Genomic DNA, 18177 nt, shown 5'->3' on the forward strand with positions numbered 1-18177 from the left:
GTCCCTAAAATATGAAAAAGTTTGATAAAATTGTAAGCCCTAGTACACACATAATTTTTTAAGTGCTTGTGTGCTCCTAATTAATTTACGCTGATTAAGAACAGCCTTCCTTGCAGATACATCACTAGTTTGACAAATACTGATATAAATACAGCTATATGATGAAAAGTCTGGTGACCACAGCGACCAATATTCTTGGCAACATTTAGGTTCATGACTTACACAGACTACACTGGGATTAATACCCAAATAGTTTTTAAGATCTTATTTTCGGGTCTTGGCTCATTGACAGAATGGGTTGTACACTTCTGAAACAGTGTTATAAGAAATATGGCAATAATTTCCTCATTAAGACCCTATGTGATGGAAATGCAAGCTACAATCCTGCTGGAAACTGTAATTAGAGTTTAAGAAATTCTCTGAGAGAGGTAAAGTGGGTAAGGGAAGGAAATACTTTCTTGCTTCTCATTTTATAGCTTCTCTTAGTTCGGAAAGTGTTAGGTATTGTCAAAGAGCTATAAAGCAAGAAAAACCAGGAAAACACCAAGAGAACCAGGGAAAAACAATTACTCTCTTAACTACTGAGTACAGGTACCCATACTCCTTCTGTGTGGGCAATCATCAATCTGAACAGAAGGACTCCTTTCAAGCATACTAATCTCCTAAATAATAATCATCATCATCACCAACAACAGTTCTACAGCCTCAGTTAAGATATTTCTGTGAAAGAGTACTGCATGCTAATTTGTTTAGTGTCCATATCCAATATGTATCAAGGAAATAAAAATGCATTAGGATATACAAACTATAAAAGGTCCACAAATGCATCTTCTTTGTAAAGTGTGCTGCAATTATAGCTCTTTTAGAGTGTACATAACAACTCTGTATTTATTGCAATGCTGCAGTTTCTAGCTTAACCAAATAATCAGTTAGAGACATAGAGGGCCGGGAGCTGGGTTTTAATCTTCCTGCAAGCCTGAAGAGAGATAAAGTCATGTAAACTACTGCAAAAGGATGATGATGTCAAGTGGCAAATGAACAACATAACATCTAACATGAAAAGAAGCTGATGACTTTTTTGGCACAGTTTGTTAAAGGAAAGAAGTGAAAGCTTATAATTTTGAAAGCAACAGCAAGTCTCCCAAAGGAGACTTCACAATGAGTATATAAAGGGGAATTTCTGTTGCTTAAGAACTGAGGAAATAATTATGTGGAACATGTAATTTTGGAAATGAAATATTGTGAAGCCCAAGGCATACACTGATAGCCATGCTATGTTTTAAGCCTTAAGTAATATAGAAAACAATAAGCCATTGAAGCTAAGCCTGAAGAGAACCCATGTTATTACGTGGTTCCTTGCAATCAACTTTCCCCTTAGGTATTAACCTACTATAGAGAAAAACTGTGATGTTTTAGAAGGTCAACCTTTGCTCAAGATTCATACATGTGTGCATTGCTTGAGTTCAAACCAAGTGATGTGCAAAAAGGCTACATATCAGATTGTCTTCGTGATGGATAATTTGAATATAAGAATCTTTTGTTACTACTGTTTTCTATTTTGATGTACCAACATGTGTATGAAAAAGTGCATTTAGATTTGGTCAAATATACAGAGGATACTGCTCCTGACACGTTTATTCACTCTCTCTGGTATCAACTACATTTACAAGACTAGAGTTCAACACTTTTGAAGTTATTATTATTAATATTATTAATATTATTAATATTATTAATATTAATAAATAATATTAATGTTATACATTAATGTAATGTTTATTATTATTATTATCATCATCATCATCTTAGGTATGAAGAATATTTCCTAGCACAGCAATTTGCATATGTGGGGGTTTTTTTCCCAAAGAGTGGGAATGTTGAGTCATTGGAACAATCCTGACTATCTAAAAGGAAATAAATGATGATCAGTCACAATGTAGGATGCCATATTTTTCTCCATAATTAATTAATTCTATTCCCTTGAGCTTTGGCACTGTTTTGTACTTACCTGTTTTACCAACTGACTTGCTATTAACCTGCAAACTAGATATTTGTATGCCAGTGACCTCCAGAAATATCCTTTTTATGTATGCTTCTCCTTGGTCTTTATTCCTCTCTACTAATCAGACCTTTCTATTTTCATTTTTTTTTATGTCACACACAAAAATTCACAGTTGGAAACGTACTTATACGAAAATACTTGTTTACCTAGAGAGAAAAGAAAAACGCATTTTATGGCTTTCAGTCAATTACACGAACTAGCCACCTGGTGGCATTAGCCACCCAGGAAGATAAGATTTTCCACTCAACTACGCAGAAACCTACTTTCTTTTTGTATTTCTATTCTGACACATCAACAGCTGAAGTACGCGCACAATCGCTTTGTACCAAAATGTGTATCGGCTCTGACCTATTGAGAATATTAAAAAAAAAAAAAGAAAAAACTTCCTTGCTTATCTGAAATGAAGGAACTAAGTTTGGTTCCCTGGTATGAATTTGAGCCAGGTCTATTTAGGTGCTGTTAAACAATGATAACTTGTTCTAAAAGGGTCTCTGCCTAATTCAGTGCACAGCACAGTTAAATAGTGGATAAAGGACTGCAGTAAAACCATTTTACCCACTTCAAGGGATGTAGGCCATCACTTTAATGATGCGCACTACTGAAGTATTACCTGATAAAAGTACTGAATTATTAACTTCATATTGAATTTTCTAAATTTTTCACCATTTCTGTGGTGGTTTTTAGGTTTTTTTATAACATCTGTAAGATGGGATGAGATCTTATTATTCTACTTCACAGGGGCAAAGCACTTGGTGCCAAAAGCATTGACCTATAAGTGCTTTGGTTTAGGGCACTTTAGACCTGATTACACAATTTGTAATGTGAAACCACAAGATTAATTGAAATCCAGTACAGTGCTCTTCCACTCACTGATCAGATTCTTTGTCAACCAATTTCAATTCCACCTCTACCTCACAGCTTTTTTCCTCCTTCCTTTCACTCGGAGTAGGAACAAATTTTCCTGCTCTCTTTCACCTCAGAGGTCCTTTCATAGACAACTCATTTCCAGTTTTTCACCTTTATCTCAGCAGCTCTCAATTTGCCTCCTTCATGGCTTATAAACGCATTCTTTGTTCGCACCTGGTACGTCTGTGGGTTTTGTGGCAGCTCTGAGTTCAAGCATGAGCCATCGGTCTGTAGGGATGATGCATGATGAACAAGGCTGTTGCAGTAACGTGCATATATCAAGCGAGGTGTGAAGTGACCCAGTCTGGAGATGCTATGGGAAGCTGCCTCCTGCAGAGACAGGTTAGGGCATAGCCTCTGCGCAAGTCCATACTTCTAAGTCCTAGACTTTGGGGGAACCTGCTGCACAGCACCTGCAGTGGCCTAACAAATATCTCACTGACACACAGGCAAAATATCAATACTGCACTACTGTATGAGACAGTGATTCCTCCACCAACAAGAATCCTGATGGAATAAAGAGCTAGTGGCTTGTGCAGAGGTAAGATACTCTAAAAAGCTGGGCAGAGCAGTAGTTCGTCCCAACATACAGCAGTAATTCCTAGCTCCTATGAATTAGTATGAGAGCTGCTACTTCTAGTATGGGCAAGCTACTTCTTAAAACAATCCTACACTCAAATTCACAGCTAGCCAAATAACAATAAGACAAACATTAAGTAAGGACTTTGCTCTGGTAGCAGCATTTGGTGATGGTTCAATTGTAAATGTTGAATTAGGTGCAGTGATTGCTATTCAGCAGAAAGTTTTGTCAGTCTGAATTTTTTAATTTTAGCTTTGCAGCGTACTACTGCAAACCACTCTTGCATCATCATCCCTGCTCTTCCTGCTCATGTTTAACTTTGTGGTAGAATGCAAAAACTGCTTGAAAAGAGGCCTGGGACTAAAAATGATACGGCAAAGAAGTCAGGAATTTGTTCCAAAGCATGAGGATGCGGAAGAGATGAAAATTATCTTTAAAAATAAATGCATACATGTGGTGAAATAGTCTCCTTCTGCAACATATTAGAGTTTAAATTACTGTGGCTTAAATCCCATCTGCACTGAAAGTTACAAAGCAGGCCCATGGACCTCAGATAACCTTGGGTTATGTGTGACTAGTACGTAGTTATTTCTTTTCTTAAAATTCAGATGGCAATTTTAGACAACAGACACAAGTCTAATCAGTTGTTTACCATTTGAGCTGCCTAGATAAGATTTAAAGATTATTATTTTAACAGACCAGGAAAACATTCACAGTATTCTCACTGTAGTTTGATACAGTAACATCACAAAGAAAATGAAATGTGCAAGAGACACTCTTATAATATTTTTTTTTTGAGGAGGAGATAAGAAACTGAAGGAGTAGATCTACTTGATAGAGCATTACTGCAGTTCCTGTAGGAATAGATACTCTGAAGGCTTAAATCTCAGTATACCTCACTAGTGTAAATGGAAAAATTTATGGAAAGATGAAAGCGCTGGTGTTTCAGCAAACTAAGTGTAATATGTTCTCCTTATAAACAAATATTTGGTCGGGTACATGTGAACTTACTTTAAACTTAAAAGAATACCAGTCAGATATGCGGTGTAATTTTTTTTGGTCAACTCAACACATTTGCAGATTTTTCATCTCAAATTAATGTGATAATGTTACTAAAGCACAGGCAAATGTGAAAAGCTACATTTAAATATATAAAAAAATTGTTTGGACCTCTTTAACAATAAATGCATTGAATTTTACAATTTTCTATTAAAAATTAATAGCAGTCTAAATTTATACAGAAGTTAAAGCAGAGAGCATTGATTGTTTGAGGCCACACAGTAAAAGAATGGCCGAGCTAGGATTAAAAACAAACCAAAACTGTTTCTGCAATCCAAAAATTCAAGATGACATCAAGTTCATCTTTGAAAGGTCAAAGGAACACTGCCACGTAACTGGAGGAAAGGGCATTATGCATGTTCAGTAAGAATAAACTGCATAGGCTAGTGTCCCAGCTTCACCATCTCATTTGATTTATCACTCATATAAACACTATCAGACTATTGCAATCTGTTTATCTACTTAGAAGGGATTTTTTTTTTAAAATAGGCTACAGGTGATTACGTCAATGTTCTAAACAATATTTTCTCTCACTATTAGATTCTAATGTCCAAGGCCATATGTAAATTCCTGCTGGGCACATAACATGTCTAAGAAGAGCATTCATTTCCAGCCATTGCATAGCAAAGATCTAAGTCACAGAAAAGACTGCAGTCTGATCAAATTACAGGAAGAGTTTTAAAGAAAAGAGCTTTCTTTCAAAATCAGGTTTGCATTTCTGGATAAGGTCTCCCAATTAGAAGACAACAGCTAGGCAGAAGATTCAACACCTCTGAAGCTTCCTGTTGTTTGAACAACAGCGATATTAATTCATGAAGGCACAGGTCATGAGCATAGGGCACTGAGAGAAACTGTGCTATCACTTTAAATTTTATGAAGTCTCCTATCTCCTGCATACAGGCCAAAGGAATCTGGGTTTAATTTTGGTTAGATGTTCAGTTAAGTTCTGTCTGTGCTAGTTGGCTTTTACTGCTGTTATTGAGAGCTATTGTTCCATTATTAAAAAGTGTACTGCCATGTAAATACTCTTAAGTTTCCACACTTTACAGTCATAACCTTTAAAACAGGCATAAACAATAAGATGTGAATGTGATCGGACACCTAGTGAACATGTTCCCCAAAGTGTATTGAGGCTACTGCCGGGCTAAGTGTTCGGTAATTGTGTTGCAAAACAGAAGGCTGAAAGGGAGGGAGTACTTGCAAGTTGAATGTAAAATAACTGAAGAATTCTGGTATTAAAATATTTGAAAAAGCTAGAAAATTATTTCCAGATAATGACATTGCTATGGTATCCACTCTTATTTCAAAGCAACTATTGATCTTTTCCTGCTGTGGTGTATCATATCACACACAGACAAAGTGCAAACTGAAGATAAAATGGCACTGCAAAATCTACCATTTAGATGCCAGTGTAACATGCCATGTGTGATTGCTGTTTACTGTGCCCTATACAATATCTGCAATGCTAAAGGGTAGCACTTGTGCATTCATGTTTTGCTAGTATGGTCCCATATACAGAAAGCCTGCTCAATTTACATCTCCTAAATTAACACAGGCCTGAAGTCTGCAAGGAATGTGCCAAGATAACAGGTGATGTTGGTGGAGAAAGGATTAGAGCAGTCTGAAGTAAAATGAAATGTTACTTTTGTAATTATTAAGTAATTTAATAGTACTTAGGGCATTTGCATGCTGTCTAGTGGATGAAGTTCTTAATTTAGAGTGCTGACATCTCTTTTAGCTGCAATCACAAATATTGGTCAAAATAACTGCTTTGAAATCAGAAGGCTGTATGCTAGTATGGTTTACTACTGATTTTTGTCTTGAGAAACCTAAAAATCCTTTCTCATAAACTTGGATACATTTCAATACCTGTCTAAACGCATAGCATGGTGGAGATGTGGCAGTGCAAACCTTGTAATTAGGGTAGGGTAGGTTTCCCTATTAAGCAGGGAAAACAGAAGAGCCATGTTTGTAAAATTAGTAGCAGTGGTAAAATTGTCTTCAGCAATACCTTTTTGGGGTTTTCTTGCTTTTCACAAGGTATTCAACATGCACTTTAGGGTAGCTATGCAAAGGCATTGCATTATTTGCATAGGCATTGTTTCCTTTTCCTCTCTTAGAACTGTCCACTGCGTAAGCAGCTCATAAAATTTCTAAATCCCACTCCGTTTGCAGTATGTGACAGGACTTAACAAGCCTGGAGGAAGAGGCATTTGTGCAAAGCTGTGTGACAGACCAGCTGCAAAGTCACTTCACGATACTGAAGCCTGCTGAGGACTATAGAAAAGAGATGATCCAGATCTCTTTCAATTATATATCTGTTGGTTTTGTTCCTACAATTCCCATACCTGTTGGAACTTCTTGTATTTCCCATTCCTATGTTGTATCATCTTTACTAGGACACATCCTAGTTCAGAAGAAACAGCCAGCATACCAGGAGAGCTGGGGTTCTGCTAGGTGCAAAGTCTGTCCTGTAAACAAAGCATGCAGATCAGCAAGCTGAGTAAGAAATATGTGGGCTAGCAAAGACAAGGAAGATGGGAGAATTTGGGCCCTCAGAAAACATCCATGTAAAATAATCCAGATTGGAAGTATCATGTTTGATTCATATCTGAATGAGTGTCACTGAGGTGAGCGTTAGGGGACACTTAAACACACAGGCTTTGACCTGGAATTTTCATCCAGTCTGTCTTGAGACCCTATTATCATTAAGGAGCATAAAAGTTTACATATTCACTTACACCAACATGAAAATCTTTCTCAACAATACAAAAAAATGCAGTGTAATGGGGAACAAACAGATTTCTCAAAAGGTTCACAGGGAGGAGCAGGTGAAGGGGGAAAGAAAAAAAAAAAGAGCCACCAAAAGGTACCAAACTCAGTTCAAAATGGGTGGAAGTGCTTCCTTGAACATTAAGGCCTTTGGACTTTGCCCCTAAGTGCATCATGACTGGATGAACACATTGCAGTAAGACACAGTTGTTACGGGTGTGCATGGGATGACCGGAATTGAAGTTAAGTCTAAATTGTTTTGCAGACTCCTCCAAATTCCACAGAATACACCACCTCTGAAATGAAAAAATGGAAAAAATAAACAGTGTAACATAGCCACTGTAAATTGAGAAGGACAGTTTATTTGTTTTTTACATAGTTCTAAGGGATAAAAATAGACTGACCTTCCAAAGCGTCAAGGCTGACCTTTACCGTGGGGTGCAGCGAGCGTCTTCAGTGGAGAGGCCGGGGTGTTCTGCCACATAAAGCAATGGCAGGGGCTGCCCAGTTAAAACAGTCTGGGTGTCAGTGTTCTTCAAAACAGGTGTGGTGTGGATTTGGGTTTGTCTTCATTTTTAAAGCCCTCTCAGATCAAAGACAGATCCCCGAAGTTTTCAGCCATGCCCACACACAACACACAGCACTCAGTACTGTGCCCAGTTTTGGAATCCCCAATGTAAGGATGTGGGACTGTTGGGACAGGTCTGGAGGAGGCTACAAACACGATCCGAGGGCTGGAGCACCTCTGCTATGGAGACAGGCTGAGCTGGGGTTGTTCAGCCTGGAGAAGGCTCCAGGGAGACCTTGGAGCAGCTTCCAGTCCTGAAAAGGCTACAGGAAAGCTGGGGAGGGACTATTTACAAGGGCTTGGGAGTGCTAGGACGAGGGGCAATGAGTTTAAATTGGAAGAGGGAAGGTTTAGAATGGACACGAGGAAGAAATTGTTCACGATGAGGGTGGTGAGGCGCTGGCAGAGGTTGTCCAGGAAAACTGTGGCTGCCCCGTCCCCGGAGGTGTTCGAGGCCAGGCTGGATGGGGCTCGGGCAGCCCGGCTGTGGAGGTGTCCCTGCCCACGGCAGGGGATGGAACGGGATGGGCTTTGGGGTCCCTTCCGACCCAAACCGTTCCGGTTCCGTCTCCCCGCAGCGCACCTGCCCGGCAGGACGCGGCTTGGGGCTCGAAGGCTGAGGAGGCGCCGTCACGGCCCCAGGCGGCGGGGCAGAGCGCTCCCGCCCCGAGACCCGACCCCGCGCCAAGAGGCGGCGACGGCGGCAGCGCCCAGAGCGGAGAGCGTGGAGGGGCGGGGAGCGGAGGGGTGGGGCAGGCTCGGCAGCAGAAGGGGAGCAGGGAGGAACCGGCCAGGCTCGGCAGGAGCGGGGGGCGGCGGGGCAGAGCGGGACGGGGCGGGGTAGGCCAGGTAGAGGCGGGAGTTGGGGGGTGTAACGTGGCCAATGGGGGCGTGTCCAATAGGGCGGAGCTGGAGGGAGCAGGAGGAGCGGGGCAGGGGCGGGACAAGCCCTGCGGAGGCGTGTCCAGAGGGGGCGTGGCCGTGCGGGGCGGTGCCGGGGGCGTGGCCTCCGGGGGCGGTGCCGGGGGCGGGGGTGGCGGGGCGGCCCCTCCCCGCGCTCTCGCGGGAGCTGCGCCGGCGCCGCCCGTCTCGGTGCGCGGCGGAACCAATAAACTTTGTTTCAAAAAAAAAAAAAAAAAGGCAAGGAAAGGGGAGGAAAAAAAAGTGTAGCGGCGCCGAGTCAGGGGCGGCCGAGCGGCGCCGCCCGGCAGCGAGGCGCCCGCCCGTGAGTATGGCGGGCGCTGCCCGCGGGGCCTGGCGGCGGCTCCCGGCGGCCCCGGGGCGCGGGGGGCGGTGACAGGTGCCGCCTCTCCCGGGGGCGGCTCGGAGCGGGAGGGCGGCGGGGACGGGTCGGCGCTCGCCCCGCGGCGCGCGATCATGTAAGCGGGGCGGGCGGCGAGAGGCGGCGGAGGCGGCGGGGCGGCCGCTGACCCGCGGGTTGTGTGTGTTCCCCCTCGGCAGGGCTCGCCTCTCCCTCCCCGCAGCGAGTCCCGCGGCGCGGGGGCAGCGCGGCCATGCCGGGCGGTAGGGAGACGCGGCTGCTGCACCTCGGCGAGATGGAGAAGCTCGACAAGACCCTCTTCAGGCTGGAGCAAGGTGGGTCGGGGCGGAGGGTAGCGGGGTCCCCCTCCTCCTCCTGCCTGCCCTCGCACCTTCCTCGGGCAGCAGTGGAAAAGGAGCCTTGACTGCAGTGGTGCCGTTCTTTGTTTGTTTGTTTTACCTTTATTTTCCTTATTTTTCATGTGAAAGTTTCTGCCGTGCTTGGTTTCACTCTAGAGCTCTGTAGGCTCCAATCCTCGTTTGGTCTGACCGTAAATCTCTTGAGAAATGAAGAGCAGGTGGGCTGGGAGCCGTCAATCTTCATGGGAATGAAGTGCAAAGTATTTTTTTCATACGGGCCCTACAGGGGGGGATCTCGCCTCTTATAATTCCTACTTAAGTGACGTGAAAAAGTCCTCATGAGTCAAGTTCTCTAGTATTTATCTGCAATGAGTTATGCAGCACCCCATCTTTAATATTGCAACTTTGAAATACGTCTGTAATACTGACATTTTGCAACGTCTGCGGTAACGTTTCAAAATAAGGCATCTTTAGCATTTCCTGTATCTCACCTTGCCTGTGACCTGTCTTAAAGCTGTGCTGTGTTAATGTTCTGGCTGCTTTCTTCTAAGAACTTGCCGTTATTTCTCTCTGCAGGTATTTATCTCTGGAAGTGTCCTTAAGCCTATTTAAAAAAACCCAAACCAGAACAAACGAAACAAACTGAAAAAAAACCCAGACCAAAACCCACCCTGCTAATTGGTTCACTGTTATGCTATCAGGCAATAAAGCTAAAGCCATGGTCTTTAGAAGCCGATTTAAATGATGCAATATTTTTTTTCTCATGAAATTTTGTGGGTTTTTTTTACTTTATGTTACTGATCTAGGAAAATAGTATCAATGTCTTAATAGAGGAGGAAGATTTTCAATTCTTGAGAATTGGAATTTTTTTCAACTGTATGGATTTTAAATTTTTCTGACAATGTAGTCTAAGAAGATGTCAGTAGTGAAGTGTAGAGCTGACCTGAACCTCCGTTTTTAACTAATCCTTCCAGTTGTGAATATTTTCTTGGAAAGTGTCGCATAGGAGTGCGTAACTGTCAAACATTCAAAGTGCCTCGGCTGGTAGCAGTCTCTGAGAGGACGTAGCTAATTTTGAGCGCAGCATTCCTGATAGCAGTATAACTATTACAGGAAATAAGATATCAATGACATATATCCCTGTGCTCTAATTTTAGTAAGTCCTGCAATAAAATGTCAGGACAGTACTGGGGAGAGTGTACGTCACCTTTCAAAAGTGGTATTTTTTTTGTAAGGTTTGGGTTTTTTTCAGGCAAATTAGCTTCAGATCCTAAAACCACTGCTTTACATAGACTTGGTAAACCTAAATACTTAAGTACTGCTACATAATCTAAAATCTGCATAAAGTTGTATGTAGTCAGATGATCATGATGATTTGCTGTGTTTTGTTTTTAAGACTTTTTATTTAACAAAGAGGAACAAATTGGAAAGGAGTTAAATAGTGCCTGTCATATAATCAAAGGAAAAAGGCTGTAAGAGTGCAAAGAAAAATATTAGGAAAGTAGGGAGATACGATGCTGTAGGAGTGCACCATTCTGCCAAAACCCTTACCAGATATGTTGCTGCATTTTCTTCTTAACATAATTGGAAATCACAATTTCATATTACAGAATAAAAATATCCAGTCCTTCTGATAAAAACGCTTTTATCTTTTTTTTTTCCTGAGGTTTTGAACTGCAGTTCCGATTGGGCCCAACTCTTCAAGGCAAGCCCGTCACTGTGTACACAAATTATCCAGCTTCTGGAGAAATATTTGATCGCCACAAGTTCAGGACACTATCATGGCACAATCCCACAGGAAAAGAGGATGACTCTGACAAGTACTGCAAGCTGGATCTCCAAATTTCAGGGTCATACCAGTACTATTTCAGTCTTGGGTAAGTAGAATTCTGTACTTACAGTGCTGCATGGTCTACACGTTAACCAGAAGAAATCCCTGTTACGAAAAATAAAAAAAAAACCCAAACCCACTTTTCCCATGCATTTTTCAAATTGCAATCCTGTCTTAATCTGCTAATGCAAGACAGTAGCTATGTGGTTGTTTAATACTTTCTAGTGCTGAGATATTCTGGAGGATATGCAGAAAAAAAGTCAATTTTCTGTGAATGCTGGAAAGGCAAGCAGTTTTTACAACAAAAAAGTTTTCAAAGTTATCAGGTTTCTGAATATCTGAATGATTAATTTGTACTTTCTTTATTGACATTAAAGGTTGTTCTCTCTCTAGCACAGAGTTCTAGCATTCTTCATGTTCTTTACTTCATCCTTTGTAGCAACAGGACAACTCTAGAAGAGAATGCCATTATCTGTAACGATTGTAGTCTGGTATTCTTAGTTTCTGGAAGGTGGGTGGTTAAATTCCCTTAGGCTCAAAAAGGCATTTTGCTCAGGTCTCTTTCCAAGGCTGGTGCTCCAAATTGAGGTCTTTGTGTGAAAGATGGGCAGTCAGGCTTGCTTTCTTCCTGTTCATGTCATAAAAGGAGGAACCAGTACTCTGCCTCAGGAAATAACAAAGGTATCCAATTGTTGCAGAGTTTAAAGCTCTGTGTCCCAGTTATATTTGTCTAAATCCAGTAGAGATATGGTGCTTGAGGTGAGCATCTCTCAGCACGTTTCCCTTTCCGATACACTGCAGTCCTGTTCTGCACCTCCCTCCAATCTCTGTACTGGGCTACTGTGTTTTTGAAATAGCTGTGCTTGTTGCATTCTTTCAGAAACTTGCCTGGTACAATGGGTGTTTACTATACCAATAAAAAAATATTTTTTTCTAGAAATGAAAAGAGTGGTGGAGGTTATATAGTTGTGGATCCTATTTTGCATGTTGGAGCCGATAATCATGTGTTACCTTTGGATTGTGTTACGCTCCAGACGTTCCTCGCTAAGTGTCTGGGACCATTTCATGAATGGGAAGATAGGCTTAAAGTTGCAAAAGAAACAGGTAATGCTAATACACATATTAAAAGTTACATGTTTTTGTCTTATGATCAGAAACAAAAAAATCACTGAAGAGTTTCAGTTGTAAACAGTTCACTTGTTCTTTATTTTGTAGACCAAATATTTTTCATTAGATTCAATTTAGTTAACAAAGTCAATTAAAATTTTTGCAGAGGTACAAAAATTCAGGGATTTCCTGATACAGAAAATTGCGTCTGTTTTTTTTTTATTTCAGATAGACTTGGAAGTTTGTAGAACTGACAGGATGATTTTTAAAGCTTTTAAAGTTATATTGAATTTCAAGGGGAAGATTCAGATTAACTTACACTGGTTATTCCAAACACTAGCTCTAGGTACATGTTATAGCTGTATCTTATTATACTTCTTTCAACTAACTTTGAAATTTGTTTTTCTTATTAAGTAAATGGCTTCTTTATTATGTAGGTTACAACATGATACATTTTACACCACTGCAGAAGCTTGGACTGTCTAGATCATGTTATTCACTGGCTGATCAGTTAGAAGTAAATCCTGAATTTTCAAGCCATAATAAAACATGCACTTGGAGCGATATAGGAGCTCTTGTGGAAAAAATGAAGAATGAATGGAATATGCTTTGCATCACAGATGTAGTCTACAATCATACCGGTATGGTTTTTGTGTGTTAATAACCAGATTGGTTCTATTTCATTATTTCCCTTAACTTTCTCTCCCTTGAACCCATTTTTTTAGTAGCTGTTCTAAGCAACTTAGTTGTCTCTGTCTTTAAATCTCTCAAATCCATGACAATTCTTTACCATTATATGTCTCCATAACAGATGAAAAAGAACTTAGTATTGTTACTAAAAGAGTGAATAGAGCCTTTCTCAGAGATACTGTGAACTGTGCTGTGTCTGTATTTTTATAATATGCTGCTTTTTATGATCTGCAATGTGTAGCTCCCGCATCAATGAATGGACTCTGCATTATGAATAAGGTGATGAGCATAAACTGGATGCTTTCCTGTTAAACAGGGAGTTCTTGTAGCTACCTAAAAGTAACTGCTGTAATTTGTCTGTAACGTGCAGACAACAAACAGAATGGGGACGAGAGGCTGGGATTAAGCAGTGAAGGAAATGTTACAGCTCAGTCTGTGGGGAAAGGGAAAAAAAGATAGCCAGATGTTTGGAGGAGTTGCGAGGATGGAAGTTAAGCATAGATTGATCAATGCATTCAAGTCTTCACTTCTCTTAATTGCTTTTAGTAGCTAAAGTTGTCTGTTGCACCGAGAGGGACGGAGGGTTTTCTTCAGTATGATCTGATGAAGTTTAAATTATAGTACTTAATCATTTGTAAATTTGCTGATTATTTGGATAATGAGTTTACTTCAATTATATTTATAATCCTAAGGATCGTAATTGTACTCTCTGCTATGAGAATCCTGATAAATGGTAACGTATGTTGATGTTGCAGTCCTTTGAGACTTAAACTCCCCTAACCGCAGATATCTGTGAATTTCAAGCTTTATTTGCATTGGTTCTTTGGTGCTGACTGCTGCCAAACCTTCCTAACCAGTCAGTCTGCAATGCAGTGTGGGCCCTGTTGTTTGCCCTGTTTGTTGAAAAGTTGCTAAGTATAGTTATTGGCTCTGTGTCTGAGGGAATTAGGCTTTTAAACATCCTCCCAATTTCGGTTAAAAAATGTCTTGCACTTCACCAACTCAAAATCCAATTTCTCACACATCCTTGAGGCCATGTCGGTTTTTTACTATTAATATTTGCATGCTACCAAGAAGAGTAGTTTTATGGACAGAAATATCAAAGTCTGAAATATTTATTAGACTGCAAAATATGTTTGAGATGAAAGAGCTCACATTATCACTTGACTACATTTTCAAAGGGCTTTTTAAGATTACATTCAGACTTCAAAGTAATCTCCATTGGGGTGGATGGCTAAACATTTACACTATGGTGAGAGAATGTTTAGAAGTGTCTTCTGACAGGACAGAAGTAGTTAAATGACTGTGGTCCAAGCAAGATATACTTGATAGCTTTGTTTCCTGCTTTCAAGCTTTTAAACACAATTTTGTTCCCCCTTTTTTGTTGTTTAATCAAAGCCTTTTGATTTACACTCAAGTAAGCAATATTGTATGTGCCTGTGGATGTAAAAGTTTTTGGGGCCTCAGTAAGAAAACAGGCAAATTATTTTTAGGGTTCTTTTTATCTGGGTCTTGATTAAATGGAAGTTGTTTGTTATTTTTGGTTTGGTTTTTTTTTGCTATTTAAGTAAACAGTAATTTCTAGGAGTTAAATTAGTTCATTCCTGGGTGATTTAGTTGTAAAACCTGTTTCATGGAACCATTTGAATATAAAAGACACAAAATGCGTAGTCAGTTATTTTGAGCAGATTATGGATACTTACACATTGTTATTAAGTCTGCAGCATGCCTGCATTAAAAGCTTAAGTTGTCTCACAGCAAATCCTCTAATGCTGGCAGTTTTATCAATTTATAACTCCTAAGCTCATACTGGTCCTATCTGTTGGTAGTTTCTCTTTTGTAGGTATATAAACATGGCAATACTACCCTTTTGTTCCTGTGGTGAAGTCAGACAGCTCACATTAAGTAGTAAGGGCTTAAGCTGAGGTGTTTGGTTTTTAGAGTGGAATGGAGAACTGACTGCACAGTAGAGTGTTTGGAATCAGTTTTTGATGTTAACGTCTTTGTCAGTCTCTAATGTAAGCCAGCATATATGGCCTAACTTTAAAAGTAAAGTAGATGCATGTGCTGATGTTAAATATAGATGCACCTTTGAAATGTTGGCAGGAGTATCATAGATAAACTTGCAACTCCTGTCTTGTAACTGTGTTGATGTGCCCTTTATTGGACTGCCATTTCCTTCAGGGTGTTCAGACACCCTTAAATAAGAAATACTGTGTTCAATGGTATTTACTTTCACCAGGAGATAGAAAAAGGAGAGTTGTGTGTTTTTTTCTTTTCTGAGGTTTCAGTGTCTGTAAGGAATCATAAAGTAATAAAATAAAGTTAAATAAATTATATTTTCCTAATCTTTCAGAGGAGGGCAGTATTGTCTAACTGCAGTTTAGCACTTGCGTAAATCCTCTTTCTAAGGATTGACTAATCACATCAACTACCACCTTTTCTCGGCTTTACAAAGGGCAGGAGGGCATGTCTTGGGCAGTGAACATCACTACTAAATAATAAGTCTGTTTAATTTATATCACAATGAATTAGTCCTTTGAAAACTGAAATTATTTAAGAATGTGGTGACTTTTAGAAATAATTTTCTGTAATTTCTCATCTTAGTATTTCCTTATTTTTGTACTTATGTGTATTTTCTCCCTAGCTCTAACAAATGTAATCATAAGCAATGTTTGGGGCAAATTTTTTTCTGCAACATTACATTTCTCTTGTTGTTATGTTGTGAATCATTGGAGCTTACCTTCTGATCAGAAAGCATCATTCTGTTCCATAGCAAAATCAGTGGAAGGCCTGTTGACTTTTTTGCATAAGACCTTAGATTTAAATGATATGTCTTTTTAGGATTAATTTTGTTTACTTATGGAGGTTCTTTAATCACGGTTCTTGGAAAAAAAAATATTTTTTCAAGAAAAATATTTTTGCAGTAGTAGTTTATATGTATTTTATAAAAAAGAAGAGGGATCTGGTTGGCCTAGAACAGCCTTAAGAGTCTAAGCTTGTTACTACTTTATGTAACTTTAAAATAAGTGTAGTGGGTTTAGTTGTAGGTGTCATTTAAAGGATGAAGATCTTTACTTCCACAAATGTTTGACCTTGTAAACATGGAATTTTGCCATTTCATAATGATCTTGAGATGTAATGCAAAAGGGTGTTCAGAAGAGCAGCTCATACTGTAGACAGAGAGAGTGCACTCTTTTATTTCCCTTTGATATTTTTATTTGAACCCCGTTGAACTGAGCAGACTTGGGGTTTAGGTGTTGATTGTTCTGCTGTTGTTTTGGACGCTTTGTTGGCTCTTAGTATTCATTTTATATTTTCCCTTGTGTGAAGTACTGCTACTGTTTTTCTCTGCTTTTCTGAAACAATAGATTAATAAGATGCGCTGTGTGAAAAATTATTTCAAAAAACTTTAAAACATGCCAAATATTTTTTGTTCTTATGCATTTCATGCCTTTTACATTTTTTTCAATTGAATTGATTCATTCAAAAGAATATAGGAAAATTATTTTCAGTTAAACTGTGGTTAAGGTTCAAAAAATGGAAAGAAATTAGCGCCTGAGGGTTCTTTCTCCTTTGTTATGCTTCCAAAATCTAATTTTTTTCTGCTGCTTACTCATACTCTGCATGCACCCACTGTTTGTATTTGAATATTACATGTGTTTTCTAGTGAAGGCTCCTTACTCTTTCTGAGTTAATTCTTAATGCTCAGCATACCTTCTCGTGCTTGTTGATGCTGTGGGGAAGTTTAGAAAATAGGCAGGTATAGTCTTTAATCTGATCTGGTGTTCTGTTTGCATGCACCACACAGTGCACTCATCTTCCTGTGTAAGTCTTGGTGGTGTTGCTTCCCACCACTCTGCTTCCTATTATGCACACAGGAGCATCGCAGCTAATTCTTTCTTGAAAGCTCATTTAACTAAATTGAAAAGCCATTTAAATAGATTTTTCGTTATTTCTTGGGTGCTGTGTGTGTATCATCTGATAGGGATAAAAATGTATTTCCTTCAAGAAAAAGGTGATTTGGGAGGGGTGTGGGGGTGTGTTAGATTTGGTGGTACTATTGCATATTTTTATGTAACTAACAAAGTTTTTCTGCCACTGTAGTTGTTGCAGAACAAGTGGCCATCAGTAATGCACACGTCTGCATAAGACATGATTTTCTGTTGGCATGGAAAACTTTAGCTGAAATGTGAACTGACTGTACGAGCCATAGCATCTTTAACTTCTTTGTGGTCAGACATTTACATAAAGCAACAAAGTGTTCAGCTTGTGAACTTAGTCTTTTTTTTTTTTTTTCTTCCTTTCTTGAATAAGCAACTAACAGTGAATGGCTCAGGATGCATCCAGAATGTGGCTATAACCTCGTAAATTCTCCTCACCTGAAGCCAGCTTGGGTCTTGGATAGAGCTCTGTGGCACTTGAGCTGTATGGTGGCTGATGGAAAGTGTATTGCTAAAGGGGTCCCTCCCTTGATTGAAAATGATCATCACATGAATGTAAGTGAGAACTAAGAATAAGCTAATGAAATCTTTAAATAGCTGAATAAACATATACTATTTCTTAGATGGTAAAAATGCACAAAAAGTGGTGTGTATGTGGCAGATACAGTTAATGAAATAACCCTTTACTCACTGGTTGTTTTCTGAACAATTGATATGAGCACTTAGCTTTTCTTGTTTATATTAACCATCGACATTATTAACTAACATAACTTTTTCATTTTTGCAGTGTATCCGTAAAATAATTTGGGAAGATATATATCCAAAACTAAAGCTGTGGGAATTTTTCCAAGTTGATGTTAACAAAGCTGTACAGCAATTTAAAACTCTTCTAACGCAAGGTAAGGGAAGGATATGTTGTTGAAGCACGTGGATTATATAGGTCTACATATACTATATTAATACTATGTTAGAGATGAACTTAACAGTAAGTTAATCCAATTTTTTGTCATGTAAGAAATCTGCTTCACTGATTGAAGCGTG

At 39.6% G+C, this 18177-nt stretch overlaps 2 protein-coding genes across 3 annotated transcripts in view; one reads left to right on the top strand and one right to left on the bottom strand.

Moving 5' to 3' along the window:
- Nucleotides 1-7056, bottom strand: part of FRRS1 (ferric chelate reductase 1) — a 29905-nt gene extending 22849 nt beyond the window's left edge. The window contains exon 1 of the mRNA XM_069862198.1: nucleotides 6953-7056. Coding sequence (XP_069718299.1) covers nucleotides 6953-7036 — 84 coding nt within the window. The 5' untranslated portion in view covers nucleotides 7037-7056. The remainder of the gene's footprint in view (nucleotides 1-6952) is intronic.
- A 2008-nt stretch (nucleotides 7057-9064) lies between these two features.
- The window catches only part of AGL (amylo-alpha-1,6-glucosidase and 4-alpha-glucanotransferase), a 36953-nt gene continuing 27840 nt past the window's right edge, over nucleotides 9065-18177 (top strand). Inside the window, exons 1-7 of one of the 2 annotated variants that reach the window (XM_069862193.1) lie at nucleotides 9065-9169; nucleotides 9452-9540; nucleotides 11231-11441; nucleotides 12333-12499; nucleotides 12940-13143; nucleotides 17510-17691; nucleotides 17924-18035. In XM_069862193.1, the coding sequence (XP_069718294.1) occupies nucleotides 9459-9540; nucleotides 11231-11441; nucleotides 12333-12499; nucleotides 12940-13143; nucleotides 17510-17691; nucleotides 17924-18035 (958 nt within the window). In that variant the 5' untranslated portion in view covers nucleotides 9065-9169; nucleotides 9452-9458. Of the gene's footprint in view, nucleotides 9170-9433; nucleotides 9541-11230; nucleotides 11442-12332; nucleotides 12500-12939; nucleotides 13144-17509; nucleotides 17692-17923; nucleotides 18036-18177 lie in introns of those variants that run through there. The other variant, XM_069862194.1, reaches the window with a different exon arrangement.

Source organism: Phaenicophaeus curvirostris, chromosome 8, assembly GCF_032191515.1.
Source record: "Phaenicophaeus curvirostris isolate KB17595 chromosome 8, BPBGC_Pcur_1.0, whole genome shotgun sequence".
Taxonomy (NCBI): Eukaryota; Metazoa; Chordata; class Aves; order Cuculiformes; family Cuculidae; genus Phaenicophaeus; species Phaenicophaeus curvirostris.